Here is a 27,859-nt window from a genome sequence, read left to right as displayed (position 1 = left end):
TCATCTGCCACAGGACCCTTGTTTCAACTCACTTACATGAAAAGACAGCATGTCTTTTAACATATCTATAGGTTTTCTGAAAAGTACAAGTGAAGCTGCTAATGGTGAATTTCTCAAGTGATATCTCTATTGTGCTCAAGACAACATAAGTTTTATTAGAAACAAAATATTAAAAGTAATAAAATAGGTAATTTCTTCCTTTGGGATCAAAACCAATTCGGCAATGGTATACACAAATTTTAAAGCTAGATTGCTAATCTAGATTGCTACTTAGCCTTAATGCCTTTAGAACTGATAAATAATGCACACTCATGTTAAAATATTTTAGTACAGGACAGATAAAAAAGAGCATTCTCTTAAGAAGATTCTTGAAGTAAAGTACATTTTTGTAGATTTACTCTCCTTCCTACTATGCCATAAATTGAAAGGCAATCAAATATGATAGAAAATTCTAGTCTAGTTCTCTTCCAAGTTATATTCCATTTCTATTCATATATAGCTTAAATTAAACCTTATCTAAATAACTATTTCCTACTAAATCAAGGTATTACTCATTTTCATGAGCTGTATAAAAATGAAAACATTTAAAAATTTGGGGTGGGGGGAATAACTGGGCTGTTTTCTAAGTAAGTTTTTAATGCACATATTCATTGCTCCTCTGACCCTACAATGGGGCTGAGTAGGTGATGAAAATGTAAAACAAGATTTGATCATCCAGAGACTTAACACTTGGGTTTGCTGACCAAGCACATTTCACTTCTTTACCATACTGCAGACCAAACAGTGGCACTGCCATTCACAGCAGCCCCAGATTGAGACATTTTAGCCACATACAAGGGGACAATGACAGGGCAAAGACTATTAAGCAAGGAAAAACGAATTCTATGACTAATTCATTTAAGAATTTTTTTCAGAGGTTTTCTTCTAAACAATGCAAATATAATCCTACTCCTTCATGCTACTTGAGCCAACTGAGAGGTTTGCATATGTAATGCCATTCAGCTATCTGTAACTAAGTGATAGTGAAATGGGCCAATTCAAAGTCTTCATTTGCTCATCCGTCAAACCCAAGCCTTTTGGGCTCCAATCTTGCAAGACTGCATCTGTAAAAAGCTTTAAATCACTTTTCTGGCATATGAGATCTACCTGCTCCTGCTATGCTTAACTTACAATTGCTTTATCTTCTCCTCATCCCACCACATCATTCTTGAAACTACTTTTTTTTTTTTTTTAATCTAGGACTCAGGCAGAAAATAAAGTACTGGAAATTTTGATAGATAAACATTTATCAATTATTCCTGAACTTTTTCAAATCTACAACATATTAAGGATTGTGGTGTGAACTTTTTAAGAAGCATGTGAAACTAACTTCTAGGATTTAGTGAACATACTAATCCTGGATGCTTCTCTCCTCTCAGAAAAATACTCCTATATCCTATATTATCAGCAAGATATTCAAACCAGCATGCATATGCTGCAAGAGTTCCTCTCAGGAGCTAAAGGACAATGACGCTGACTCACTGAGACTAAGTCACTCCCAAAATCTGAGGAAGGTGTGGGAAATGTCCTTGAATGGCAAGTAGTTTGGGGAAGGGGATACATTTCCATTTTATAAAGTAAACCCTGTGAGACAATATCAATTAAAAAGTCCTAGTTGATTTTCATTTGTTTGTTTGCGTTTAGCTAGAATCCAATTAAAAAAAAAAAAGGACTAGTGACCATGGAAGACAGAAATTGAAAAGGAAGGCACTCTGATGGTCAAGTTTTTAAGGCAAGCTTAGTATCTTCAGAAGACCAAATCAGATTGCAGCAACATTGGTTGCTTCTAGCTATAATTACATCCTTTAATCCTTAATGCAACCCTCTATCAGTTTTCCCATTATTTTTCTCAGAACTGATAACAAGACAAGCAGATTTAATTACTTAGGTTTTGTTCTTTTTAATATTGGCACAGTGCTGACATCTTGCTGTTCTCTATGGAGTTTTCTTGGTTGTCTGGTTTTATTAAAAGACTGTCCAAGAATAGCTGAGGGTAGGGGGAGGAGTGTGTGTGTGTGTGTGTGTGTGTGTGTGTGTGTGTGTGAAATATCCCTGAGAACAGAGCACTGAATAAAGCTTGAAATTACCAAATTTGTAACACATGATAGCACAGAAGCAGGGGTATAAAACAGTAGCAATAAGCACAGACCTAATAAAGACTAAATTTCCAAATTATTCTAACAACAGTCACAAAGAAAAAAAAGATAATCCAAAAATATTAGGTTCAAAGCTATCCAAACAGGCCATATACTATGTAAAAATCTTACGAAACATGCACAAAACCATGTGAGCAATAAAAATATAAGCAGTTTATAATCATTGTCCTGTTCCATTTTTCACAAATAGAAAAATAAAACAGATTTTGATAAAGATTTTTACACTTAAAAATAAATTCCCAAAGGAATCTGTAAATTTGAAGAAACTTCATTTACAACAGGAAAAACTGGGAACACTCAAAGAGAACAGATACTGTAAAGGTGATATTGACACATTCAACTTTCTAATAGAAGACCACAATGCTACATTAAAAAAAACTACAGTAATGTTTTCTGTAAGAGCTCTAATACCTTTTTTGTTCAACAACCTCCTTGGAGAAGCAAGCATCTTTACTAAGACCAGAGACAAACTGTTCTAAGCTTTCCTAACATAATAGCTGTTTTCCTGTTTTCCAAACATTTAGCTTTCCTAACATAATTGCTGGAAATTTCAGATAAGTGTCTCATAACAGCCTGATGAAAGCTGAAGCAACTGGTATTTTGATGTTGATGCCAAATCAGTATGTTTTGTTCTGTTTGAACCACTGCATTAGAAATCACTGTGACACTAAATGTAACCTCTGAGCGCAAGAACAAGAATTTATGTTTACAAGATGTTTACTATCCCCACTTTTCCCCTGGCATTGCTCAAGGAGTTTTCATTGTTATGAGTATGCATTCAAGGGTTTGCTCACAAAAGAAATGCCAGTGTATCATCAGATTTAAGGATCTCCATTTTCCCAGCATATTATGTACAAGGAACAGGCCAAGAACAAGAGGTGCAGCAGAAAGTCAATCTACTCCTACTGTATGTGAAATTATCAACTACTTGTTAACCAGCTCAGTGACATGTCACCTGTCCCTAACCATGGCATTCTCCTCTAATTACTTTCTGGTTCTCTTTGTATGATTTTGCTTTTATTTTAGTGGTAGCAAATGAAACAGACAATCATAATTACTTCAAAGAGTTCGTAGTCTTAAAAACACAATTTCATCAAGTCTAAATGACTGTCTAAAGTCCATGACCTTATGGAACAGTGTCTCTGCTTTTAATAAATTATTCTCAAATGTACATTAAAAAAATACAGTGCCACTTCTTTTGAACTTAATTCTAGCAATGAAAAAGAGATGTGATATGCAATTAGGTGATTCTATACTGAATCTCAGAAAATGTTGATATTTCATCATTCTTAATATTTTATTTGGAAATTTTGAAATTAAGGAAAGCCATCCCATTTTCCTACCATAGACTCATTCATCCATAAATTGGCACTTTTTTCTGTAATTTTAACATGCAAGTTTCACAGAGACCTTTTAAATATAAAGGGTGTCTCCTCAAATCGGTGGAAACACTGAACCTGAAGTTAACTGGCTCAATTTTCATGTTCCATTAACTGCACTTTGTTTCCCTTTCTGTTTCCTCTTTTCATACAAGCATTTCTCTTTCCTTAATCTTTTTTAAAGCTTTGTTTTGTATTATCCCCATGTCTGTGTTCCTTTATTCCCCCTTCAAATAAAATCTTTACTTACACCAAATGAATGATGACTATGGCATTGTCTTCTTTAAGAAGCACAGTAGTATATGAAAATCAAAATAACTAAATATATTTCTAGCAGGCACACAACATGTAAAGCTGCTGCCAGATTCAGTTCTTCTTCTTTCTTTCTCACCTACTCCATTAAAAAATGTATTATTGCTTTGGCTGATTTAAGGCAATCCAAATAGCAACCCACTTAATAACAATATACAGCAACATAGACTGAGCCACTAAATTAAACAATAATGGAGGAGTACAAGACATCTACAATTGTTTCTACCTGCCTGCAGACATACTAAGTTATGCTAATTGTAGAGGTATTTTGCAGTTTTATACATCAAGGAGGGCAGAAGTATTAACACAAAACCCCTTTCAGATCCTAAGGCTCCAGGAGCTAAGTACTCCTCTATCCCAGCTCTGACCTCTTGTTAAACTCTGATCCCAGGAATGTGCAACGACTGATTTCAAAGAGGTTTCAGGAATCCACAATTATCTAGCAATTCACACTCTGTAAACCTGCTTGTACAGTTGGGACCTTTGTGCACAGGAGAAGGGAACACTGCTTTAATCACTGACAAGGACACTTCAGTCATTGGTTGGCGCTCAGCAAACCGACTTTATTTTTAAACATTCTCAACAAAATAAAAAGATTCTTTCAAGAACGTCCTTGTTCTAGGTGTTCTATTTAAGATCAGTTCACACACGTGTACTAGAAATAGAAGATATTTCAAACTGGTGATTTTTCTGAAGTAAATGAAGATTTATTTTCTTGGTACTCTGTATTTCCTGATAGAAGGAACATTGAAATTATCACTGACAAAGAATGAAGTGGATATTTTTAATTTTCTTCACCCAAGCACTTGCAAACCACAAGTTATATTAGACTGCATAAAAATAGAACATAATTTTACTTTTGCGAAACAAAAATAATTCAGGTTATCTATCACTTTTTAATCCAACAAGCTGAAACAAATCTGGAAGTAAAACTGTACCATTAATCTTTCTAATGTATCAATGTTATTAAATGTTAATCTAAACTCCAAATTTATGAAATATTAATGTGCGACTGCTTCTTTGATTTTATAATCTATCTTTCTGAATACAGTCCTTAGCAGCATTTTATTCTAGTTGTCTTGAACATGCTGAGCTATATTTGCAACAATGGCAGTATGACTGTATAAAATCTGCAGATTCCTGCACAGCCCCAACTAGCCAGGTCAGCTCTGAATGAATACATCATTGCAGTTCCTAGGAATTTTACAGAAAATATGTCACAGAACAAAGGGAGGATACTGAGGAGACGCCACAGTAAATGTGCACCCAAAGGGTACCCAAAAGAGAACAACCTTGATTATGTCACCCTTGACTTTCTGAATTCTTTGCAAGTTTTTTACTACTTAACGCAAGGGGCTGAGAATATGACGATATTCTGTGGCTGCAATGACCTTCCACTAAGTAAGCCAACCAGCGACATCTACAAGAAAAAATTTCTTTTCGGTGTAAAATCTTTTCATTCATGTTAATTTTTGCTTGAATATGTATTTATTTGGCATATGCATGAATCAGGTTTTGGGAAATTTGTTGTAAAAACACTAACTCAAATAGTGTTGCATAACTGTGGAACAAAACCAATTCTAAAACTGCCTTGTTTTTTTAATCACAGTAAGTTATACCTACTTGAACAACAACAGAAGTTAAAATGCAAGCAAGTACTTGAAATTTCTATTCCCCTAGAGTTCCCCTAGAGTTCCAGTTCCAGAAGGTTCCATCTTTCACTTTTTAAAGTGGTCATGCAACAAATTAGACTTTTTTTCTTCTTTAACTAGATGAGATATTTTCTAGCATGTCTTCTGTCATCTCCATCACTTAACTCCTTACCATCAAATACCTTCAAAAGTTAACTCTTGCAAAATTAATTGAATTAACTGAAAGTCAATCTAGAGACATGAACTCCTCAAATAATTTTAGCAGAAACCAACTGCATGCATCTGTCCCGTGAAGACATTTTTTCTGCTTTGAAAATACAAGATTCTGTATTTCCACCAGACTGAGATAACCTACTTAATGTAGGTTATATTCATATTTAGTATCAGCATTTATTGTCACAGAAGTACACATTATTATCCTGTATTTACAGTGCTTGAATTGTTGAGAACAAGTTAAAAATGACTGAGCCATTGAGACACCAACCTTGTGGGCAGGGTGCAGCAGCCATCAGCCGTCAGCCTGACTTGTGTTTCATAGCTATCCAGGGGGCAAACAACTTGCTGAACAGGAGGGCATTCGACTGTGCTGCAATCCACACTGAACACTATGGAGGAAGGGAAGAAGAACATTTCTTTTACTCAGGCTTTAGAAGCTTTCTGCAAATTACTTCCTCATAAGCAATCACTTATGCATCAGCTTTTAAGTCACAAAAATTATCCAATGAATGTGTGCTTGCTAGGTAGCATAACAAAAAGCCTCCCTTTCTCTTTAAGATTCACTTTTTAAAATTTTTAGGAAGCAACTGAACTGATAATAGCTAATAAAAAAATTTACAGAAGTTAGACAGGCAACCTTACACAATCATTAAAACCGTGAATATTATTTAATAGAAGTACCCTAGTTACGGAAGAATATATATTCCCTACAGCTTTTAAAACAGTAAACAATTCATTGTTCAATTTTTAACTAATTAAAGTCTGTTTAAACAGCAAAATACTTGGGTTATAGAAAAAAAAAGAGATATGCACTACAGATATATCTGTGCATGTTTAATGCACATTTTTAAAGACTATTTTATTAGGTTGTCTTGTTTGTATATTTATATATGGCAAAAGTGAAATGCAAGTTAACAAATCTTTCTGCATTAGTGAGAAGAAGTGAATTCTACTTAACAAGGAAGCCTGACCGACAGTTTTTAGAAAGCAAAAAATGTCTAGAAATCCAAAAGAAAAGAAAACCCAAACCAGGCTAAATATATATTTAATGTTCTAAGTTATACTCAGGAAAGCTAAAACACATCTTGCTTTTATTTGGTCCTAAGTCTTCCATGTAACAAACACTATCAGCTCAGGTAATGTGTATCTGCTATGCCTTTTCATAATTATACTTAGAAAGTGCAGAATAAAACACGGTTCCCTCTCCAAGAAATGAACTACTTTCTGACTGAGCAAGAAGGATGAACAGAATATTATCAGACTGCAAATTATGCAGCACAATACCCCTGATTACTGATTAAATTTCACTGCAATATTGACACTATCACAGCAGCTTACAGAACTACTAAAGCAGCTTGACAATGCTACCCTACACTTCTTGCAAGTGCTCATAACCTTCAAAGGGCCATTTTTCCTCTTCTGGTCCTACATTTTCCAAGCTTGATCCTCAGTGGTACATAGCAATAACTGATTCTGTCATCATGAGACATCAGTCTCAGAATTACATCTGCTCTTCGTATCTCCATTGTAGTGGTCACAGTGTGATAGTACATGGCTCACTAACAATGAAAAGCAGCCCAGAATGTCTTTTTTAATCAAGTACAAACTTCAAAAACATTACAAACAAATGCCAAGTTAAGACTACTCAAATACATTTTTTCTCCTTATCACTACATTATTAGATTAATCTTAAAGCAGCCAAGGTAGGACAGGACCTCTTAGAGGCTCCCAAGCTAGGCCCTGTAGATCTGGCTGCCCAGGATTATGTCCAGGTGGCTTTTCAATATCTCCATGGATGGAGAATCTACTATCTCTCTAGGAAACCTGTGTTGGTGCCCAGCCACCCTTATTGTGAAAAAGTGCTTCCTGATGTTCAAAGTGAACCTCCTGTGTTTCTATTTGGGCCTCTTGCCTCTCTGGTCCTATGACTAGGCACCAATGAAAAGAGCCTGGCTCTGCTTTTACACCCCCCCCTTCAGGTGTATTGACAAGATCTTCCCTGAGCTTTCTCTTCTCCAGGTGGAACAGTCCCATCTCTCACAGCTGCCTCACAGGAGAGAGATGAAGACAGATAAGAAATGAAAAATATTTGGAAAAGGAAAAAAAAGTTCCTACTTTCTTTCAGATTTAAACAGGTTTATCAAACTAGAAAAAGTATTGACAGAAACTTATAGATTAGCTGAAAATATCCTGAAGTTACAGAACAGCCTGTAATTGGATTCTTCATTTCTTTAAAAGGTATCTCCCAGATTAGCTGCACTACTGTCCTGAAAAATAAGACTGCAAATATTTGCCACTGACTGTTTAGTTTTCTTTTCACATCCTATTGTGACTGCAATAATTAATATGTGTACATTTCATGAACAGTTTATTGTTATATATAATAACAGCTGTTATTATATATCTTATTCTAAACTCTTTTTTTGTCTCTCATAGAAACTTTACGCTTTAAATACAGTTTGACAAATCTGTGTCTTCAAGAACTCATAAATATGAGTTCCAATTTTCTATCAGTGAAGATCCACCCAATCAACCTTTGCTTACAAGTCTTCAAGAATTTTCACATACACTGAATTTGTATATAGAAGCATCTGAGAGTTACTAGTTTCCTAAAAGAATGTAGCAGAAACCCTGCCATGGTTGCAGATCCTGACATATCTGCAGTCATTTGCTACCTCCCTTGTAGACTACAAAACCAAAGGTTTTGAAACTGCTAATGAAACTGGGTGAATAAAACTTTCTAGTAGAGTAAGTTATCAAAGTATACTAAGTGTGTTATGTTCCACCCTGACATATTTCAACTAATAAAATGGCTGGCTCTTCAACTAATACAATGTACAGTTTAGGGCAAGATCTAAATAAATACCTACGCATCTAATGGTGAAGGAGCAAGTCAGTATTTGCATTTCTGATGAAACAGTGTGTCAGCACAGGCTAAGGCTTCAAAAGTTGCAAATTTCTGAGGGTTCAGTACAAGGATACACAGTCTGCTTTTACAGCATGGAAGCATCACACGTCATCCTCTGCTTTCAGTTCCGATGCATTTTAACTGGTTCCTCATGAACAGCGCAACACAACACCACCACACACGAAAATGGCAGTCACATTGTCTGCCGTGGGAGAAGTAGAAAGGAAGTATCTCCCCATGACAAGGCTTTATCCTTTTTACATTCCATGAAAATCAGTACATATTACATACAACCACAGCATTTCTGGATCCTCAATGCAGCGCTATATCACTGCCTGAACCACTTTCTAAAATGCCCTATCCCAAGTATTTCCCAACATGGATCTCCACATTTGCTGATTTTTTTCCTCTCCCTCAACTTCACTGCCAACTTAAAAGCCATTTCTCCAGCTTCATTAGAAAGGTATCTGTAATTCTTCCTCACTCTTTTTGTCCAATCATTTCCCACTCCTATCTCAAGTTCTGTCAACATAAGCTTTCAACAAATCATCCAATAAAACAATGTAAGTACTATCCTGTAAGTAACAGAGGCCAAAAGAAAAATATTATAGAATTCTATTTCTCTAAGCTCTGTATAAACACTTGATTTTGCTGACCCTTGTCCTTAGTGCAAGGTTGTATAAGCTCCAGATCTGATTTTCAGTGCTGAAGCTGGATCAGGGTGGAGCACAAGCTCCTTCCCTGTGCGTCATTACACACTACCTACTAAATTATGCTGCTGGTTGCGGACTTTCCATCAACCCTGACTGCACAGAATTCCCCAAAGAAGTAAAGCAAACAATAACATTTTCTTTACAATTGTGTTTAAACCAGTATTTCGTAGAGGAAAAAAAGAGTAATTTTCAGGCCATGCTGGAGATGAGTGAACGAAAGCTCTGCTAAAAAGACTTCTGAAAAAATGACAGATGAGTAGTCTTTTCAACACAGGTTATGTCTATCATGACAGACATTTCCCAATGCTTTCCCAAAGATGTCAGAAACTAAAAGATGTCACTCTCCATTGCACCATATGCAACAACAAAAGTTATCAAAAAAGGTACAACAAACATCTGTTGGACAACTGCCTAAGTAAACTATTTACCTTGTTTTATTCAGAAGTGACAGCTAGAGTTCCTATCAACACTTCAGCAAAATACTGAAGTTTTAATTTAGATCTTAACTCAATCATGTTTTTATAAACAAACATGAATTTAAAAATGTCCTTGTTCATAGTTCATGTTCATAGCACATACACTCCCACAAATCTTGTTTTGGGTTATTTTTATTTTTGCTGTAAACACGTTATGCAGTTCCATTTGAGATTGCTCATTCAAACTATCTTTAAGGAAAAAAAAAAATTGAAAACACGTTTTGAGAAATGTAATCCCCAGCTTAAAACTAAATTCAATGCACATTGACTAAATTCCCTACTTGTGAATGGACAGTTAGACACATCTTGTAGGAATAAAAGAGGTGTCTTATTAACCCAAACCAGGGTTATCTCATCTCTGAGCTTTGTAACCACAGTAAAACAATGAGCATGACACACTTGTTCTCAGGTGGTGCTACAACTGTGATGAGATACTTGGTGAAGCAACAGGTAAGAACATTTAAAGCAAATTAATCTGGAGGTTAATAGACATGTATGACTAAGCTACGAAGTTTCTTCAGTATTCATTTTAACTGAACACCAATGCCTTCAATTGTATTCCTAAAGTAAAAGGGGCAGAAGAGGAAGTGGATCTCAAAATGAATAATCTAATTTTTATTCTAATATTTACTATTGAGGAAACACTTTATTTTCCTTTCACTAACTCCATTGCCAATCACAGCACTTGCACATACGCAGTTCTCAGCAGAAGGTTCCCAACTCAAATGCCAGAGTTAACTAGAGAGCAGTGATATTTTTTTAAAGAACAGAAATAAACACAACTTATGCTTTAATTGCACAAGACCTTTATCTTGGCATACAGCAGCATTGCTGTCATAGGAAGTAGTCCTCCCAGATTTATTTCCACCAGAAAGCCCTTGCTGGTGCAAAACCCCTATTGAGGCTGGTTATACAGACATGGAGGTGCAGGAAGAGTATTCTGGAAGCATTACTCACAGAACTAAAGTTTTTAGGTCTGTGGCAAATAATGGAAACATATTTTTCTCTGTTCAACATGTGAACTCCATATAGTTGCTGACACATTCAGTAAAACTGATGACAGCAGCCCCACAAGAGTCTCTGCATGAACACCAACTTCCCAGGCCTTACTCTGTTCATTACCCATATTTTTCTAGCAATATGGCATTTCAGTAACAATTCATACAGCTCAGCTCCTCTCTAACTCTTCTTGCCTACAATTCTTCAGGATAGCAAGACAAACTCCAGAGATGCAGGGTTTACTACCAGGTCTCTCAATTTCTAAGCCCCATTTGCAAAGCTCTATACTTCCCTTAAATCCTGTTAAATTTCTTTCCTTCCCCAATCTCTTCAAAGCCTCTGCTCTTCTACCCTCCTAACACACACCTTCATTTTTCCAGTTCCATGCACCTTCACCTCTTACAACTCCCTACAGCAAAAAATGCAAACCTCTTCAGAAAACAATACAGACAGTTACATAAATTCACTAATGTGATAGAGAATAATATTCAATTTGAAGATTCTGTAAAACTAGCAAGTTAAAAACAGCTTTCAAGAAGTAATTGCCATAGGCAAGTCTGGACAGACTTATTTACCAACTACAAGATGGGAATTCAAATAGTATTTGGGAGGACATGATAAAAGCTAAAATTTCTTCTGAAAAAGATAAATAATCCAAAGTCAGCAAGACAAAATTCAGTAAAGGCATAATTGAAGTATACAGGAGGAATTAACATGTACAAATATATGAGTAGTTCAGCAGCACTCATACTACAGAAAGATCCTGGCATCACAGCAGTTCACCAACTAGAAACTGGTTTACCTCTTGTAAAACAGTTACAATATTATTTAAAGTTTTGCATGAGAAACTGAAGGCAATTATTCTAAAGTATTTAGTGCTGATGAAGAGTCTCCCAAAATCTTAGTCTGCTTTTGGATACCGCATGTTTAAATGTGGATTAACTGAAAAAAAACTTCTAGAAAAGAAACATAACCAGGGAAGAGTCAAGAAAGACCATGTCACAAGAAATTACAGCTACTTCTAGACGAAAGAAGCCCATGGTTGACAAAATGTTCCAGCGCAAAAAATTACAGCAAAAATTTGTTCACCAACTACTCAGGACAGGGTAAAAAAAAGTTTGTTTAAATTTCCACACAGATTTGCACTGAATATTAGGGAAAAAAACACAAAGAGAAGCGCTAGACAATACAAAGACTGTACAATGTTCTTCTGTGGAAGATTTAAGAAAATGTTAAACAAGCATAGGAAAGGCACTGTTTAAGCACACTTGAATTATAGGACTGTTTGCATATAATGTTTTGGATTATACCATTTTATATGCTTGCTTTCAGTCCTCTGTTTTGACTATTTATTTTACCAAAGCCTGGATCAAAGAGTGAATTACATCTTCCACTTCACTTGGAATAACAAATCACAAGAAAGGGTGATTTGTGTTCTCATGAAATGGAAGATGAATAAATGCTGAAAATGTTGTACCCTTTTTTAGTATGTCCGCATAATCCTTCTGCTCTGCAGTTTTTAAGGGCCAACACTTGATAATCTAGAAAGAGCTTGAAACAGAAATCCTAATTCCCTGTTCATACACAATGTATTCCTACTACGAAAAACCTATGTATAATCTAACCAATATATAAAGCATGTCACTTGCACTAGTGGCATTCACAAAAATGCAATGTTCTCACTAGGTTACTTTCCCCTGGCTACTCAGTTTAAATTAATGTCTAAAGAAAAAAGAAAGTAAAATTTACAATAACATTTTTATCCTTTGTTATTTTAATGGGTATTGCCCACATATATTAAGTAACATTCAAGAATAAGCAGAAGAATTTAGAAGCTCTATGGGCTTTACTGGATGCAATTATATAGATTATTTTGCTTGTCAGACAGAAAAAATTGAAAAATGGGAAAGACATTGTATCTACTTTTACCTGGCTTGCATTCATAGAGATCACAGCATTCCCCTGGCTTTCCTGATGCCTTAGAAACCAATATATTCAAATAGCCAGGTTGGCAAACCTTCCTCAAGCAGCCTGCAGGATTACACACACAACGGCTTGGGAGTGGGCAGCATTCACCAGGAGGTGCATAGCCTTCAATCAAGATGGAATCTTCTGGACATCGAGGAGAAAACTGGACCTCACAGCGAGCCTTGGAGCAATCAGGTTTCTCTTCTGAAACGGAGAGAAAAATCATCATGCCATACGTGTCAGTAAAACACTGAAGTTGTGAAGATAAACTGAGATAAAAGGTCCCTCTCTTCTCCCTGCACCCAAAGCAACAAAAAAAAAAGGAAACAGTTGTTGCTGAACTGCTTAGCAACTATTACCAAATATCCTTTAAAAACAATAGTTATTTGCAAGATGCTAGGTGTCTTATGAAATATTTTACAAAATTTCAAATTTGTGTGACGTGAGTGATGGTTGAACCCACACAGGCTCAAGTAGAGCTGTGAACTTACATTTGGCCAGGATGTTAAGAAACAACTTGTCATATTATGTCAGCCCTGATGTTCACACCTATTCCTTCCGTTTCCTAAGACCTTCCATTATGGACTGATTTAAATGCTTGATTTATTAACCTGAACTGAGCTCTCACATATTCAAAAAACAAGTTGAAAGTTCAACAGCTAACAAATTTGAACACTTTGGCAGAAGAGGATTTTTCCTGTACACACTCCCAATGTTCACATTAGAAGTGGTGTTCCTACATACCTCAGCAGCTTGAATACTAAGAGATAAGAGGCTTGACTATGGTAATGATGAGGTTTGTTGATGGTCATTATGCATCCCTTCTAACTCAGGACATTCTATGATTCCTTCATGTACAAGTACTTTATGTTTTTTCTTACCATCAAAGATTACTAACCTAAATGTGCTACTAGATAGCATTATAGCTCTTTTCTTACAGTTAGAAATCCTACTATTTTCATCTATCTTTAAAACAGCCTTGACTAGATATGTATTTTGCCTAGAACTTTAAATAACATTTTTAAGACTAATTTTTTTTTTCAAACCTACCCTTATGTTTAGGTTCTTATCTGCTTTATTAAACACATTGTTCAGACAGAACATTAGTGGTTAGAGAGGCTCACTGCAGAGAGCTGTATAAATCACACATAACACACTAGTCTCAGTATTATATTGATAGCCTTTAGTTTATATATGTAATAAAAGGCTTGACACTCAAGCTTTTAAAATTATTTTCATTTTCCACTACATGTTTGCTCAACATGGACAGAGAAGTGATAGAACTGTTGCAGTAGCAGCCCTTAAAGTACATACTCATGATAGGCTCTTGATAGACCACTTGTACTCTTGATGATCCTTAAATTCCCAATGTTCATTACTTTATGTGCCCTAGCATTATGCATCCAGTGACCATCCAATTTCCATGACTAATAGATAATCCCATCCTCATGCAATCTCTCCCATGAAAACTTTGGATTATAAGTATTTTAAAAAGTTGACCTGCTCTTTTTCACTTGACTGCATTTACACACATACACGTGTCTATATAAATCCTTAAGGACTGCTCATATAATTCAATAGAAATAAAATTTGAGCAATGCAATTGGTCAAATACATTAAAAACTATTTTTGACCAATTTGGCTAACTTTCCAAAAGGCAAGGTTTTTCAGAAATGCACATGAAACTGTTTGAATTCAGACTATTCAGAACTCTAGATGTATCATTTTTGAAGACCAATGCAAAGCCTGCTGCTGGAGTTAGTAAGATCACCTAGCAATGATATGAAAACAAGGATGTGTCACTATCAACACGTAAGAAGCATCACAAGCAATAGAAGAGAGAAATTTAAAATAGAGAACCATGACAAGTATTTTTGTATTAAATATTCACTCAGTGTTTTGCAGTTATTTTTGATAGTCTGTTCCATGTTAGAGTATTGTGCTTAACGGAGTTAAATGTTACAGATGTGACAGGACTCTTATATAAAGCCAGCACCATTTTCAGAGAAAATGATTTAAACATAACCACCACCTCACAAAAGACATATTTATGTTTTAATACCAGGTAATATAACACCAGTAGGTATTTATAAACCAAAGGTTTTCTTCTTAATCCAGCATCCCTATTACTTTTGTACTTCAGAGTCCCAAAAAATAAACAGACAAAACCCTACTAATAACTTCTATTAATACTCATGTAAATATTGTGCTTCCAAATTACATCTCAAACTATGTACATGTTGAAACATTCCTCTCCCAATACACAAATGCAACTGAGCAACAGGAAAGTCAAACATATTCACCCAAGCTGGATCAACCAACAGACAATTATCTTTCAGCTTCCCAAACTCTAGCCCCCTAGCAGAGTCAAAAGCAGGTCAAGAAAATTTTTGCAGACTATGTCACAATTTGTTTCTTGATTTAGATGTTGTTTTTCTTTATGGAAAGCAGCTACTGACTAAAATGATGTGTGATCAGCAGTATATAAAGTGTTTCTTTGAACATCATCTTTATCTAAAACATGAAAAAGCAGCAGCTCCAGGTGTAGCATTACTACTTGTTAGTTAAAAAAGTTTTAATCAGCTAGCATCATGCTAGTGTAACTGCTCTCCAAGTCCAGAATTCACTGCAATGGAAGAAGATGGGAGTTCAGTTTTACTGCATTTCAGTAAAAGCTGATGTGGGCTCCTCATTTTGACATCAAATTTGGATAAAACACATTATTTCTAAGCAACCATTAAGAAAAGTTTCAAGGTTTTTCTTCTTGTTATCTCAGCAAATGACAAAATCTTCTCTATCCACAGAGATCCATTACACTAAACTAGTTCTACCTTTTCATTACTTCATCGAGGAAGCCATCGAAAGGCATCTGTTCTCAAAAGGCATCTGTTCTCAAAATAAATTATAAACATTAATACAGCCATAAATGTCACTGCTTTAGCAGAAATCCTGATTTAATTCCAATATATACAGCTATTTAAGATTTCATCAAACAAGAACTGTTTAATAGCTCTTTTTTCCTTTATTAACCAACACTTCTACCCCTTACAAAAGGAACATTAAAAAAACCCGTCTAAGAACAAAATAATTAAAAATACACCAACAGTCTAAAAAGACAGCTAGCAGGGTAATGCCAAGCTGTATTCCACAAGAAAACCCTGTGAAATCACTCAGCAGTGCTATTTCTGCTACTTTGCCCCTTTTACATGCCAGACAGACCGTTGCAAAGCAGCTTCTCAGCAGACCAAAGTAGATTCCCAAGAGCCTATCGCCTCTCTGTCAAATAGACACAGACCCTACAAAGCACCAACCTGTCCCCTGGATGTTTTAAGCTACTGCCTACTACACAGATCAGGTTCATCCTGACCAACATCTTCACAGTCAAACAATGCATCAGGACTTAAACTCCATTTTGATAATAAATAGAATACAAAGAAATAAATATAATGTGTGTCCAGAAAGAGGAGAACTTAATTTTTCAAAGCACTGTGGTGAACCTAAAATATTAGGCTTTTGAGGAAAGGGAGAACTATACATGGGATTATATATATGACTTACTATGAAACAAATTAGTACAGCAAATATATACATATTCCTGAATAATAGGGCATCTTAAACAGATTGCACAAGATACATGTGTCACATTGTTCTCACCCATAGTGCAAATTCCTCTGCAAGAAGAATTTCACACAACCCTAACTGCCGGTGGAGACAGTAAAATTGCTATAGCTAAAGAGTCAATCTCATTTCAATACGTCCTTTGAAAAAATACTCCAACCATTAATAAAGAGAACAATCACTTTTCAGGAATGCATTCTGATAAAAGTTTGAACTCATAACCTACAACTCACTAAGAAAAACATAGTTGGCTGCAAGTGCTGCCTTTATGTTCGAAAAAGCAGCATTTGAAATAGCAACATAAAGAACAGAAAATATTGGTTGGTTTTCTGATGAGGTTTCTGATGTGAGACACATTCTCTTTATAGCCTTTCATCAAACACCACCAGTGTTCTGGTATCCCTGACATCTCAGCAGCCTGAGCCAACAAAGAATCTCTACAGAGATAAAGGAAGAGTCTGGATCAATCAAGCTTTTGCAAACTATCTATTCTGAGACAGACAATTTTCTTAAGAAATTCAGAAATGTAGCTAGAAATACAACATTCTTAATAAACTGAACACAATTCAGACGGGAAAACTAACATTTTGATGAATTCCAGATAAGGCTTCTAGCCTTGGAAACAAACTTAGTAACTACTCTAAAAGGCAGTTCTAGAGATCATTTCAAATAAAGTTCTTCAGTTTACCAACAACAGGGTTATTTCTAGATACAAATTACTACTGGCAGAAGTTTTTCATTTCAACTTTACTTTCTGTAGGTCTGAAGGTTCAGGCTTACTTTTTGTTAAGAGCCTGCAAGAAGAACTTGCCGTTATTGAGCACATGAGAGAGTACCCTCTAAAATAATTAAGTATAACCTAAGTTACAATGTATAACTGAAAATAATAGTTAAATAAGATCAATGCACAGTGTGCTTTATTATTAAAACAGGGATCATTCACTTAAAAAGTTAGGATGTCTCGAAAAAATTTCTCACTTTCATCTCAGAAGTGCACAGGGAAGTTGAGCATCTCAGAAGCTGAGGCTTAACATTCAAACTGAGTTTTCATTGCAACCACAGCATACTTGTTATAAAGTGCATGAGGAGGAGAACAACTTTCAAAGAATACAATAATAACAAGAAACCAAGATATGGTTTGGGTTTTTTTCTTTCCATTAGCTCTAGAAAGTGTCTATCATAAAGCCACAACCATAAACCCAGAACTTTGTCACAAAGTTTTTCCATATTAAAAACTATAATGTATTTTTAAAATTATACTTCCCATGACTGTAAAAAGTTATTAGGAGAAAGTGGAGGTAAAATAGCAAGTTACTGAAGCCTTATGTTGCAACCAATGCTTTTTTTGAGAGAAGGCAGCTTCTTTACCTTCCTGAAAGCTTTATGCAATACTCAAACTGGGTACTAGTCAGATATGTTTTCCTTAAGACAGTCACTGAATATAAGAAGTCTAGATCTCAGGCATTTTCCATTTCTTTTGTTAAAGTAGATCAGCTGTAACAAGAAACAACCAAGCCAAACCACTCCCCAGCCCTCCTCATCTTTGTTAATACCAAAGCAGCATGGAAATAAAAATAGTTCCTTAAGAAAAATTAAACACTTTGCTTTCACCTCTGTATCAAATTCTTTTCCTTCATTATGTTTGCATGCTCTGCTTTGACACGCAGAGAAAGTACATGCCAAGTTTATTTAATGAGAAAAGCAGAGCAGTTAAAACATTGCTTACAACAGTGAAAGGATGTTAGGGTATAATCTGGTGTGGGAGAAACAGAGAAGAAAAGCCCTGACAGGGATGGGTGGGTCTTCTCATTCTTCAGGTGAAACGGAACAGATCCATGCTTCTCAGGAAACCATTTCAGGGAGGAATTTTTATCATTTTGTCAGAACTTCATGTGATGCTGTTACTCAGTCACCATAGAAACAAGGGCAGAATGTTTTATTGAAGGAGATGGCTGAAGAGAAATTGGTATTTCTCAGGTCCAAATGTTTCCATTGAGATATTTAAATGGTTCTACAGTTGATTCTTTAAAGTCAAATTTTTAATACATATGCTTATAGATATACACAGAGATGGAGGGAATCATTCTTTTTCTGTTAGGTCCCTACAAAGAACACAGAATAAGAAGCACTTTGAAATGGCAAGCTTAATATTTCATTTTTCTGAGCAGTTCAGAATAGGATATGGTTTATGAAGATGAACATCTTGTATGACTAATCAAAGCAATGCACTACAGTTGGCACACGTACTTTGAAGGCATGTGTTCAGCCTTGCATTTTTGTTTCACTGTAAACTATTTTTGTGAAATCCAGGCTAAAACACAGTCACTTTTATTGTACAGTCTTACAGTCATCATTGAGATGACTATACCAAACAATAGGCATACTGTACTGTTATACAGTGGCAGGAAGGAAATATTAAAAGGATTAAGGATAAACAAGAAAAATGATTACCCAGCCGAAGCAGTCAGACAGACAGGGATCGATACTGGAATGCAAAATACCCCAAGGGATTTTCAAGAATCAAAAGGGCAGTTATAGTAGATTAAAAAATGAGATTAACTTACACATACATTATGCACAGTACTGTACACGGATGAACAGCTACAAATAAAAAAGCGAACAAGAGCCTGACCTTTTACCTAAAACTGAACTTTATTTAAAATCTGTTCTATTTTCTAAATGAGTCTTGCTACACTTCCCAGTATTCTGGTGCTCCCCATTTTATGTACTACACAGTGGGGCAACCTGTCTCACCCACATTATAGCCTAATCTTCTCATAATATAACAGCGTGGAACAAACCTGGGTTAAAAAAGTCACACACAAAAAGACATTCACAGATAGCAGTTTTAAGAAACATCCATTCATTGATACACATCTTTGTAACACAGTATTCACTACAGATTTGCCAAAGATTTCCCATTTTGAGGACCAAATAACCAGAAAAAGGGTTATATCACTCGAGACAGCTACAGTCAAGGAAGACAATAATCCCCTTTGGGTAGACAGCAAAGCTATTTCAATTTTGTAATTCCATTTCTTGAACTAGTTTCTTTTCCTGTACTGGAAATATTAAAAAAAATGGTGGTAATTCAAAACTAACAGACCCCAAAAAATACCACGCCAGAATCACAAACAATCCTGACCCCAAACTGATGTCTTCCAAAGAAAGAGTTAACAGACTCATTGAGGATCTGTCAAACACCTGCATCTAAATGGAAGTGCCAGTTCTATAAAACCAATAGTGTTGGTGGTAGTAGTTGCATTTGGGTTCAACCTCCCAGATCACAGCATTCCTCTGTTATGCTTAGAAAAAAACATGTCTTGAAAACTCCAAAGTGATTTTACTTTTCCTCCATTTCACTCAAAACCTGCTTTAAACAAATACGTATTAGCTTGACACCAACAAGTCAATCCAAATTAATAATGGATAACATTACCTGACAGAACTGTACATGAAGGACTGAGCCCAGCCCACTGCACAGAACACAGGAAGCTGTGCCATGCCTGGGACAGGATCCATTTCTACTGCTAACTGCACTGCCTTCAATAGAAATAATGCACATTTAAACTTCAGCAGTGAAAATCCTTCAGAAATTAGTTGGAGAAATGAGCAGATAGCTGTAGTCAGATTTACAGTTGTGTTGCCTCTATTGAAAAATAACATTTAAAAATGTATTCAATATTGTCACAGCTGGAATAACATCGTACATTGTAATTTCTTTACATAAGAAAGCCTATTATGCTGGATGAATGGTACCACTCCCACTAGTGCTCAATCTTTATATTGGCAAATCAACTGGAATTTTCAAAGAAAGAGTATGTAAACATTAAAGAGATGGTCTCACCTAGGGAGTTAGGACTTTGAAGAATGGCAAATCATTCTGGGAATAAACCAAAAATGGGAATACTAGATTTATAATGAGTATAAACTGCATAAAATTCGATGACTTACAAAAATGTACACCAGTAGTAGATATAAGTAAAACAGAAAGTATTACTTATTGCAAGAATATATTTAGCTGCAAAACCAAAGGTAATGTTGAATGAGTACCAAAGTAATGATAAAGCACAACTATCTGGAACAATTCTGCTTGATGCATGTTAAGAAAACAATATGAGCCTAGCTGATATCTGGAGAAATAATCACAAATATTCACTGAAGGAGAAGCACTGTAAGGCACAGTTTGATGTGACAAGGGATTTGAATTTGAGGACACACTATATACCTTCCAATGGACAAACCCTCTAGAGGCAGTTCAGGATGTCAAGAGCACCAAACAACTTATTCTACCCCACAATCACATCCAGACTGAGTAAGAAGCAAATAATAATTTGATACTTTAAAGCCTAAAAACATAAGCAGAACAAGGACTTAGAAAGCACTTGCATTTGCAATAAATGCAAATTATAATGAAAATACATACATGAGTTTACAAATAATAAGAATTCACATATGTATGAAGCTAGCAACTGAGACTGAACAGCAGGAAGGGCAATCAGTTTTCTAGAGCTGATTAACAAAAGCAACAGACTTGTAAACATTAACTTAGAAATGAGGGGTTTGATATTCAAAGAAATGCGATTTTTGTTGTTAGCAAAATTGAATCAACTCCTGTCTGCCCTTAGTGCTTTGCTTTGTTAATACAAATAAATTTAAGGTATCTGATTTCTTTTAGCTCTTGCTGATAATTGCTAATGTTAAAAAGCCCCACCAAAACCCACAACCCCAAACCCACGCACAGTAAAAGAATGACCTAAATGCTTTAAGACACTTCTGGCAAGTAAACTCTAGTATGCAAACTAGTTTTCCCAGTTATTATGTTCAAAGAACCTCTGTCTCTTACCAGCTTAACCTCTGTACGTTTATTAGAGGCTTAACCACGTGTTTCTAAAATTCTTTCACAAGAACAGTCAAGATGCATGATGTTAGGGAAATCAACTGCGTTCAACATTTCAGTCCTCTCTTTACTAACCTAAGATACCACAGTAGTCAGAAACTACAAAGAGAAACTACAAAACTACACAGTTTCCCTCCTTCAGGCAAACAGAAAGTGAACACTTTCAATGGAGAAGGCCAACACTTCAATGTTTCAAGACATTTTCACACTCCAACCGCTATGGTCCATCTCTCTTGACTTCTCTGGGTTAGCTTCTTTCTAAGCCCTTCAAAATAATCTCTCTAATTTAAAATTTCAACACATTTCAGTTGTACAAGATTTTCCATAAAACAAGAGCTCTTCTAAAAATTCTTGCTTTTCCCCTTTATTTCTTTTACCTTAACATTTCTGTTAAGTTTGTCTCCCCAGAATGAGTTTTAATGCCAACTTTTCTTTTGTTCTTTTGTTACACATCACTTACAAAACCTGCATCATTATTGAATAACATTTCCATGCATTACTTAGGAGAACAGAAAACAACTCTATCTATAATAAGAAATATGACAGCAAAGCAAAAAGGGGCCATTATAATTTTAGGGGAAATCTATACTGACAGAGCAAATTCTGATGTAGAAATTATTGGTGCCTTGCAGTGAAGAGATTCTACAAACTTTTTACAACATTTCCAAAGAGAAGAGAAATTGTCAACCTGAAGGAATTTAAACAGCTCAGTCCTCCAGAAAAAGTAGATGTTGGTTCTTACCTGATCTATTTTTTCTGAGAAATGACACTTAACTCTAGTAAGGAGCATTTCAATTAACACAGAAATGGTGGATATTCCACATAAAATATTATATTTTCTCTAAAGGCAAAGTCTTCTAATAAACTGCCATATTTGACACTTAAAATACAAAATGCAGAAAAAAGCAGCTTATCAGAAGACTCCAATGTAAAAGAAGTTAAGCACTCTGTTCTTGGGTTTTTACACTGAAGGCAACTTCTCATATTCCATGTAAAATATGGAATAAATAATTATAATAGAAACTGTGCTTTCTTGACTGCAGAGAACATTTGCACTAGATAAAATAAAATTTAAAAAGCATCTAAAATCACGCAAGTAATTCTGCTGAATTCCAAGCTCCTGCTTGCAATACATGTTTTCAGTGCTAGTTTCTGCATTTTTACAACTGTCATTCACACAAATAAAAAAGGAAAAACAAAGTATGTATTGGGAAAAAAAGAAACAAGACAAAAGAACCACAAGAAATTTTAATTTTATTCTAAGATCCAGACAGCTTAAGCTTGAGAAGACAGCTACCCAACTGCTTGACCAAAGGTTTTTGAGAGTTGATTGGAAAAATAAACAGACACCTGGAAATTCGAGAATCATCTGAGTCGTCCTGCTTTCAAACTATGCAGTGTCCTAACCAGAAATACCTACACAACTCAGGGGTGAAGGGGGTGGCACATGTACAATACACATGCACATGGATTCATAACCAGCCCTCACACGCAGTAAGACCACAAGGAATCACAGTGTGAGAAGTTTGTTCTGCTCTGCAGTACTGCTGCACCAAATGGAAGAAGCCAGATTACTTTTAAGAAAAACTGAGAGTCATGCAATATCCACAGTCTTTATTCCTCAGATTGTCACTGCACAGGACTACGCAGATACATAAAATATTTAACAATACCAATTAAATACAGCTTCAAGTCCACTATTAAATACTACTAGGTATCACCACCCTCTTGCAGCATCCCTTATTCCACCTTAAAGCAGCAATATCCCGCAGAGGGAATTAAATGTCAAAACTACAAAAAAGCAGAAAGTCAGCGTTTACACAGTACTAAGCTTCTGTTAACACTAGTACAAGTATTTTGCTGACTTCAGTAGCCATTAAACTTGGACCCCTCTGTTTCAAACTGGATGAAAGCCAACACCTTGTCCTACAAACAAAAGACAGCAAGTCTGGAAAAAGCCCAACAATCCTATGCCAAATATATAAAAATAATCTCTCAGTTTCAGAATGCTGTTGGCTGCAATGTTCTTTAATTAGATTCAGTTTCTGATCTCATTTGAAGCATACAGTTGTGTATTAACCACCTGGAAAGTTCGTTTCCAAGAGCAGCTTAAAGGAGAATGATCTCAAGGTTTGTAAGCATGATAATCTGCTTTTTCCCAAGTGTATTGTTTAATTTTTTTTTAATTATAGCTACCAAAAAGTATCACAAATCATCCTGGCTCAGACATTTTTTCTGATTCTTCACCCTCCACTTTTCTTACTCTTTCTTCTTCATTGACCTTTCCTCTTAAGTTATCGACGTATTTGTTTATGTCCTCTTCAAAGCAAACCTCAAATGCTACTTATTTCACATCTTTTCCAGCCTGTCTTTCCTACTGTACATCTCCATCAGTACAATACACAGCAACACACTTGTTTTGTGTAAAAATCTATCTTAACACAAAATCTTACTTTCTCTTAAACACTAAGGAAAAGCATATTTGTGGCATTTTACACATCAACTTCCATGACACAACTGATAAAAAACAAACTAGGAAATTCAGATGTAGGAGCTTTAGATTAGCATAATCTCTTGGGGCAGCTTGGCTAAACCTTGAATGCAGATTAAAATTACAAGCACTAAAATGCAGGTTACATACCATTATGGAACATTATGCAACATGAAAGAAGCTACTGCCAGGAAATGCAGACACAGTTGCACTTCCCAAGTGAAGCAAATCAGTATTATTTCCAGCAAGATTCCCATGATGGCACCCCTTGCACAAGTTTGGGATTCAGTCACCTCCAAAGCCATTCCATTTTTAGATCAAACTCAGTACAGTGCGCAGCACAGGAGACATCAGTGTAAATTAATTCTATATATAAAGGTTTGCAGCACACATTACAGAGTATGTGGTTCCGTGACCAGAAACAAGGCATTAATAAACTGGCTTATTAATAAATTGGTCAAGTATGAAGATGGCACATTATCCAGAAAAGTTATTAGCATCTTTAAAACAGTCAAGAGACACCAATGTTGAATTTGGTGAGGACAGACTCCTTGTCAAGCCTGGAAAAACTCTAGGAGTGGGAAGACAGCAAATGGAATTTTAAACAATATCTACTGAGTGCCCCAAGGAAGAGACTGGCTCTGTACACTCTCATGCTACAATGACAGTGGATTCTACCTCACAAACACACTCTGGTAAGCAATGTGAGCAGCAAGACCAGAATTTTAGTTGAGAGCTATTGCAAACAAAATGAAAGTTTGGTTTGCTTGAAACAGACTAATGAAACTAGAAGAAAGAAGTTGAGGTTACTAGCAAACACTAAGAAATTTTTTTCCTCAAAAGATGCAATGATCCTTACAACCATGATACTGCACTGATCCTATAAACTCACACAATACATTCAAGAAATCCCAAGGCTGACAATTTATTCCTTCCTATAGGCCAAGCATTGCAGAAGTGACCAAAACCTGAGCAGTGCTAACCAGGAAAGCCTGCTGACATTCAACAAGATAACAGCAGAAAGCAAAAGCCACCAAAAAGCCTTATCAAATACCACAACCACTGATGCTTACACATCTCAAAGCAGAGATTTCACTGTTTTCCCCTATTTGGCTGGAAGAAGAAAGCAGAGAGAATAAAATCTAGTATTATGAGATGAAGTATCTCACATGTCACTTAAGATATCTCCTCCACAGTACACTTCAGAGAACAGCACAAGTCCTCACAAGTAAAGCAGCAGCAACAGAAGTAAATGAAAAAAAAATTAAACAATCAGGACTTTAGTTAAAGCACTTGTAGGAGCTAATGGCTAACAAAAACAATATTAATGAGGTGAGTTTTAAAGGATACTTTTCATTAGCACAACTCAAAATTAACTTTTTTTCAACAAAAAGAACAAGGTGCAAAGCATGCCACTGAGTATTACCGCTGCCAATCAAACAATTCTGCTCTAATCTTTCATTCAATCTATGCAATGAATGCACTTTCTCAACACAGAGTAAGAACTTGGTTTCATGGAAACCTGGATCAAGACTTACTAACATTTATCCAAAGTCTCTGTGATATAACCAAGCAGGAGAGGCAAGATTAAGTAATACTGATACATCAGTAATAGCAAAACAGGATGCAAAAATTCAATTCTGTCACCTGCATGCCTTGTGAAACATGCCTTCAGAATCTCACCAGCATAAAAATAAAGAATAATTGAAATACAATAGAAGAAAGTTAGAAATTTCATTGCAAATTTCTTACTACATGCACACCCTCCCCATGCACTATGATCTATGAATGCTTAAAAGGAAAAAAAGTTAAGTTGAATAAATCTCTTGCACTTAACCTCACACTACTAATGTCCTATGAAGCAGGATTTTAATTATCACCTTTCATACACTGGTCTTCTCCCATTTCACAAAATTTTCTTGAATTATGCTGTAGATTTTAGGATATTTTAAAGTATATTTAAGCACCAACTATTTCAGAAAAAAAATTTAAAAATAAAAATTAAGCTGAGTAAATGTCAAGTTCAGCTACAACTTCTACTATGCCACAAAAAGAAGCAACAGCTAGATCACATAAGAGTGGACAATACAAACTTAAATAACCTGTAAATGCACCATTTAAGAAACATAAAAAGACTGTCTTATGAAATGAATTATTTATGCGGCAAGATTTGAGAACAAATATTCAGTTAGCATAAATTGCCTTAGCTGCTTGACTTAGAAAGGACTTAAAGTTTAAAAAATGCATCATAAAAAGAGAAGAAAATCAACAAAAACATGACCAAAGGAATAGAGACGCTTATATAACAACAAAGTATTAAATGCAAGGAAACATAACATATACAGAAAGGATACTCAGAAAATCCAGAAGATTTAGGACCAAGTTTCAGGACCACATTTAACTGGATTGAGTTTCTACTTGTGGTTTCAGTAAATTCAGACAAGCTATTTTGATTGTTTCACTCCCCAATTTACCATCATTTTTAGCAACACAGTTTCTTCACAAGCACAAGGGAACTTGTTCTGCATATGATATCCTGCTTTGTGTAACACACGATCCTTTCTTCAGTCAAGATTCTTAGGTGGTACAAAAAAACCCACTGCACTCAAACTAAACAAAATCCCAGCTTTTTAGTATGTACCTGAAAATGCTTTACAGTGGCTAAAAATTCTGAGTATTGGAGAAAAAAATGGACAAGTTTTTCTTCCATAGAAAAATTGCATTGAAGTAGTCATCCTTGACTAGATGCAGTTGAAAAGAAGGTCATACAGACACATATTCACTACTCAGTCACTGGCAAGTAGTTGTGAATTGATGTTTTGCAAAGAAACTTCAGTTCACTCAGTTCTCAGTAGGCAAAATTCAGTCTAAACCAAAGCATGATGCATCCATTCCTCTTCTTTAAATTAACCATTACGCCCCAAGCTATAGACTCATATGCAGTTAGAGAGTTTGCTAGAATCATGCTATTCTGAACAAAACAAGAATGGAAGAAAACACATTTTGGTTAATCACTCCAAAACATATTTTTTGAGAATGGAGCTGTTTCTTAGAAAAGGTAAAAGAGCCAACCACTGTCACAGCAGGGTGAGTTCTATGAAATAAATTTGCAACCTATCTCAAACGCATCCTAGGAATAAAGATATAGGAGATATAGACAGCAGCTAAACCAATCAGGTTATGTGATATGTTAATGCCTCATAGGTATGACCTTGTGATATATTTACATCTCACAGAAATGATCTGTTCCAACTGACATCATACACAGAAAAACAAACCTTTTCAGGTACTCAGTAGTCCAGAACTGCTCCCAAGAATGGTGCCACTAAGTCAAATTTCTTAGCATTTTCCCCATGGCAAGTACTTTCAGAACTTTCAAGGCAAGTCTGAGACCTTCTACCACTTTTGGTGAGGATCTGTCATTTTCAAGTCTGGCAACTGCAGAGTAATTCTAGTCCAGCTGGACATCATAAGGTCATCTGGTCCCCCCCACTACTCTGAGCAAAGCCTATGCTAGCCAACTGCTCAGATCCAGGTGAGTTCAGACAACCCTGAGGATGGCAATTCCACTTCCTCTTGGGGTGGATCACAGTATGAGAAGTTCCCACCACATATTCGGCATCTTTTTGTTGCAGCTGACACCTGATGCTTCTCATCCTTCCACTGTGCACCTTGGTGAGCACCTATCTAAATCTTCTCTGTGACCAAATACGAGGCAGCTGAAGACAGCATCCAAGTCCCTTCTTCCTTTTCCTTTTCTTTAGACACAACAAAAATTCTCCTGGCTGTGGACGGTGTTTTCCTGCTCCTGCCGAGGCACGGCTGTGGCAGGGGGGATGCCGAGGCTGTGCAACAGCGCGGCGGGGAAGGTGCGCGGGCTGGAAGCGCTGCTCCCGCAGCCCGGGATGCAGTTGGCGGCCGCCGCCGCCAGGGCACACTGCGGGCTCGCCATTCATCCCGCCAGGGCACACTGCGGGCTCGCCATCCACCCCGCACCGCCACAGCACACTGCGGGCTCGCCATCCATCCCGC

At 36.1% G+C, this 27,859-nt stretch overlaps 1 protein-coding gene across 1 annotated transcript in view; it reads right to left on the bottom strand.

Annotated features, from left to right (window-relative positions):
- Nucleotides 1-27,859, bottom strand: part of CRIM1 (cysteine rich transmembrane BMP regulator 1) — a gene marked incomplete at its 5' end in the record, with an annotated part of 172,692 nt that overhangs the window by 78,636 nt on the left and 66,197 nt on the right. Inside the window, 2 exons of the mRNA XM_005416241.2 lie at nt 6,023-6,143; nt 12,780-13,022. Of these exons, the coding sequence (XP_005416298.2) occupies nt 6,023-6,143; nt 12,780-13,022 (364 nt within the window). The remainder of the gene's footprint in view (nt 1-6,022; nt 6,144-12,779; nt 13,023-27,859) is intronic.

Source organism: Geospiza fortis, unplaced genomic scaffold (assembly GCF_000277835.1).
Source record: "Geospiza fortis unplaced genomic scaffold, GeoFor_1.0 scaffold41, whole genome shotgun sequence".
Taxonomy (NCBI): Eukaryota; Metazoa; Chordata; class Aves; order Passeriformes; family Thraupidae; genus Geospiza; species Geospiza fortis.
Note: the sequence above shows the minus strand (reverse complement) of the source record. Positions and strands in the feature narration are given on the sequence as shown.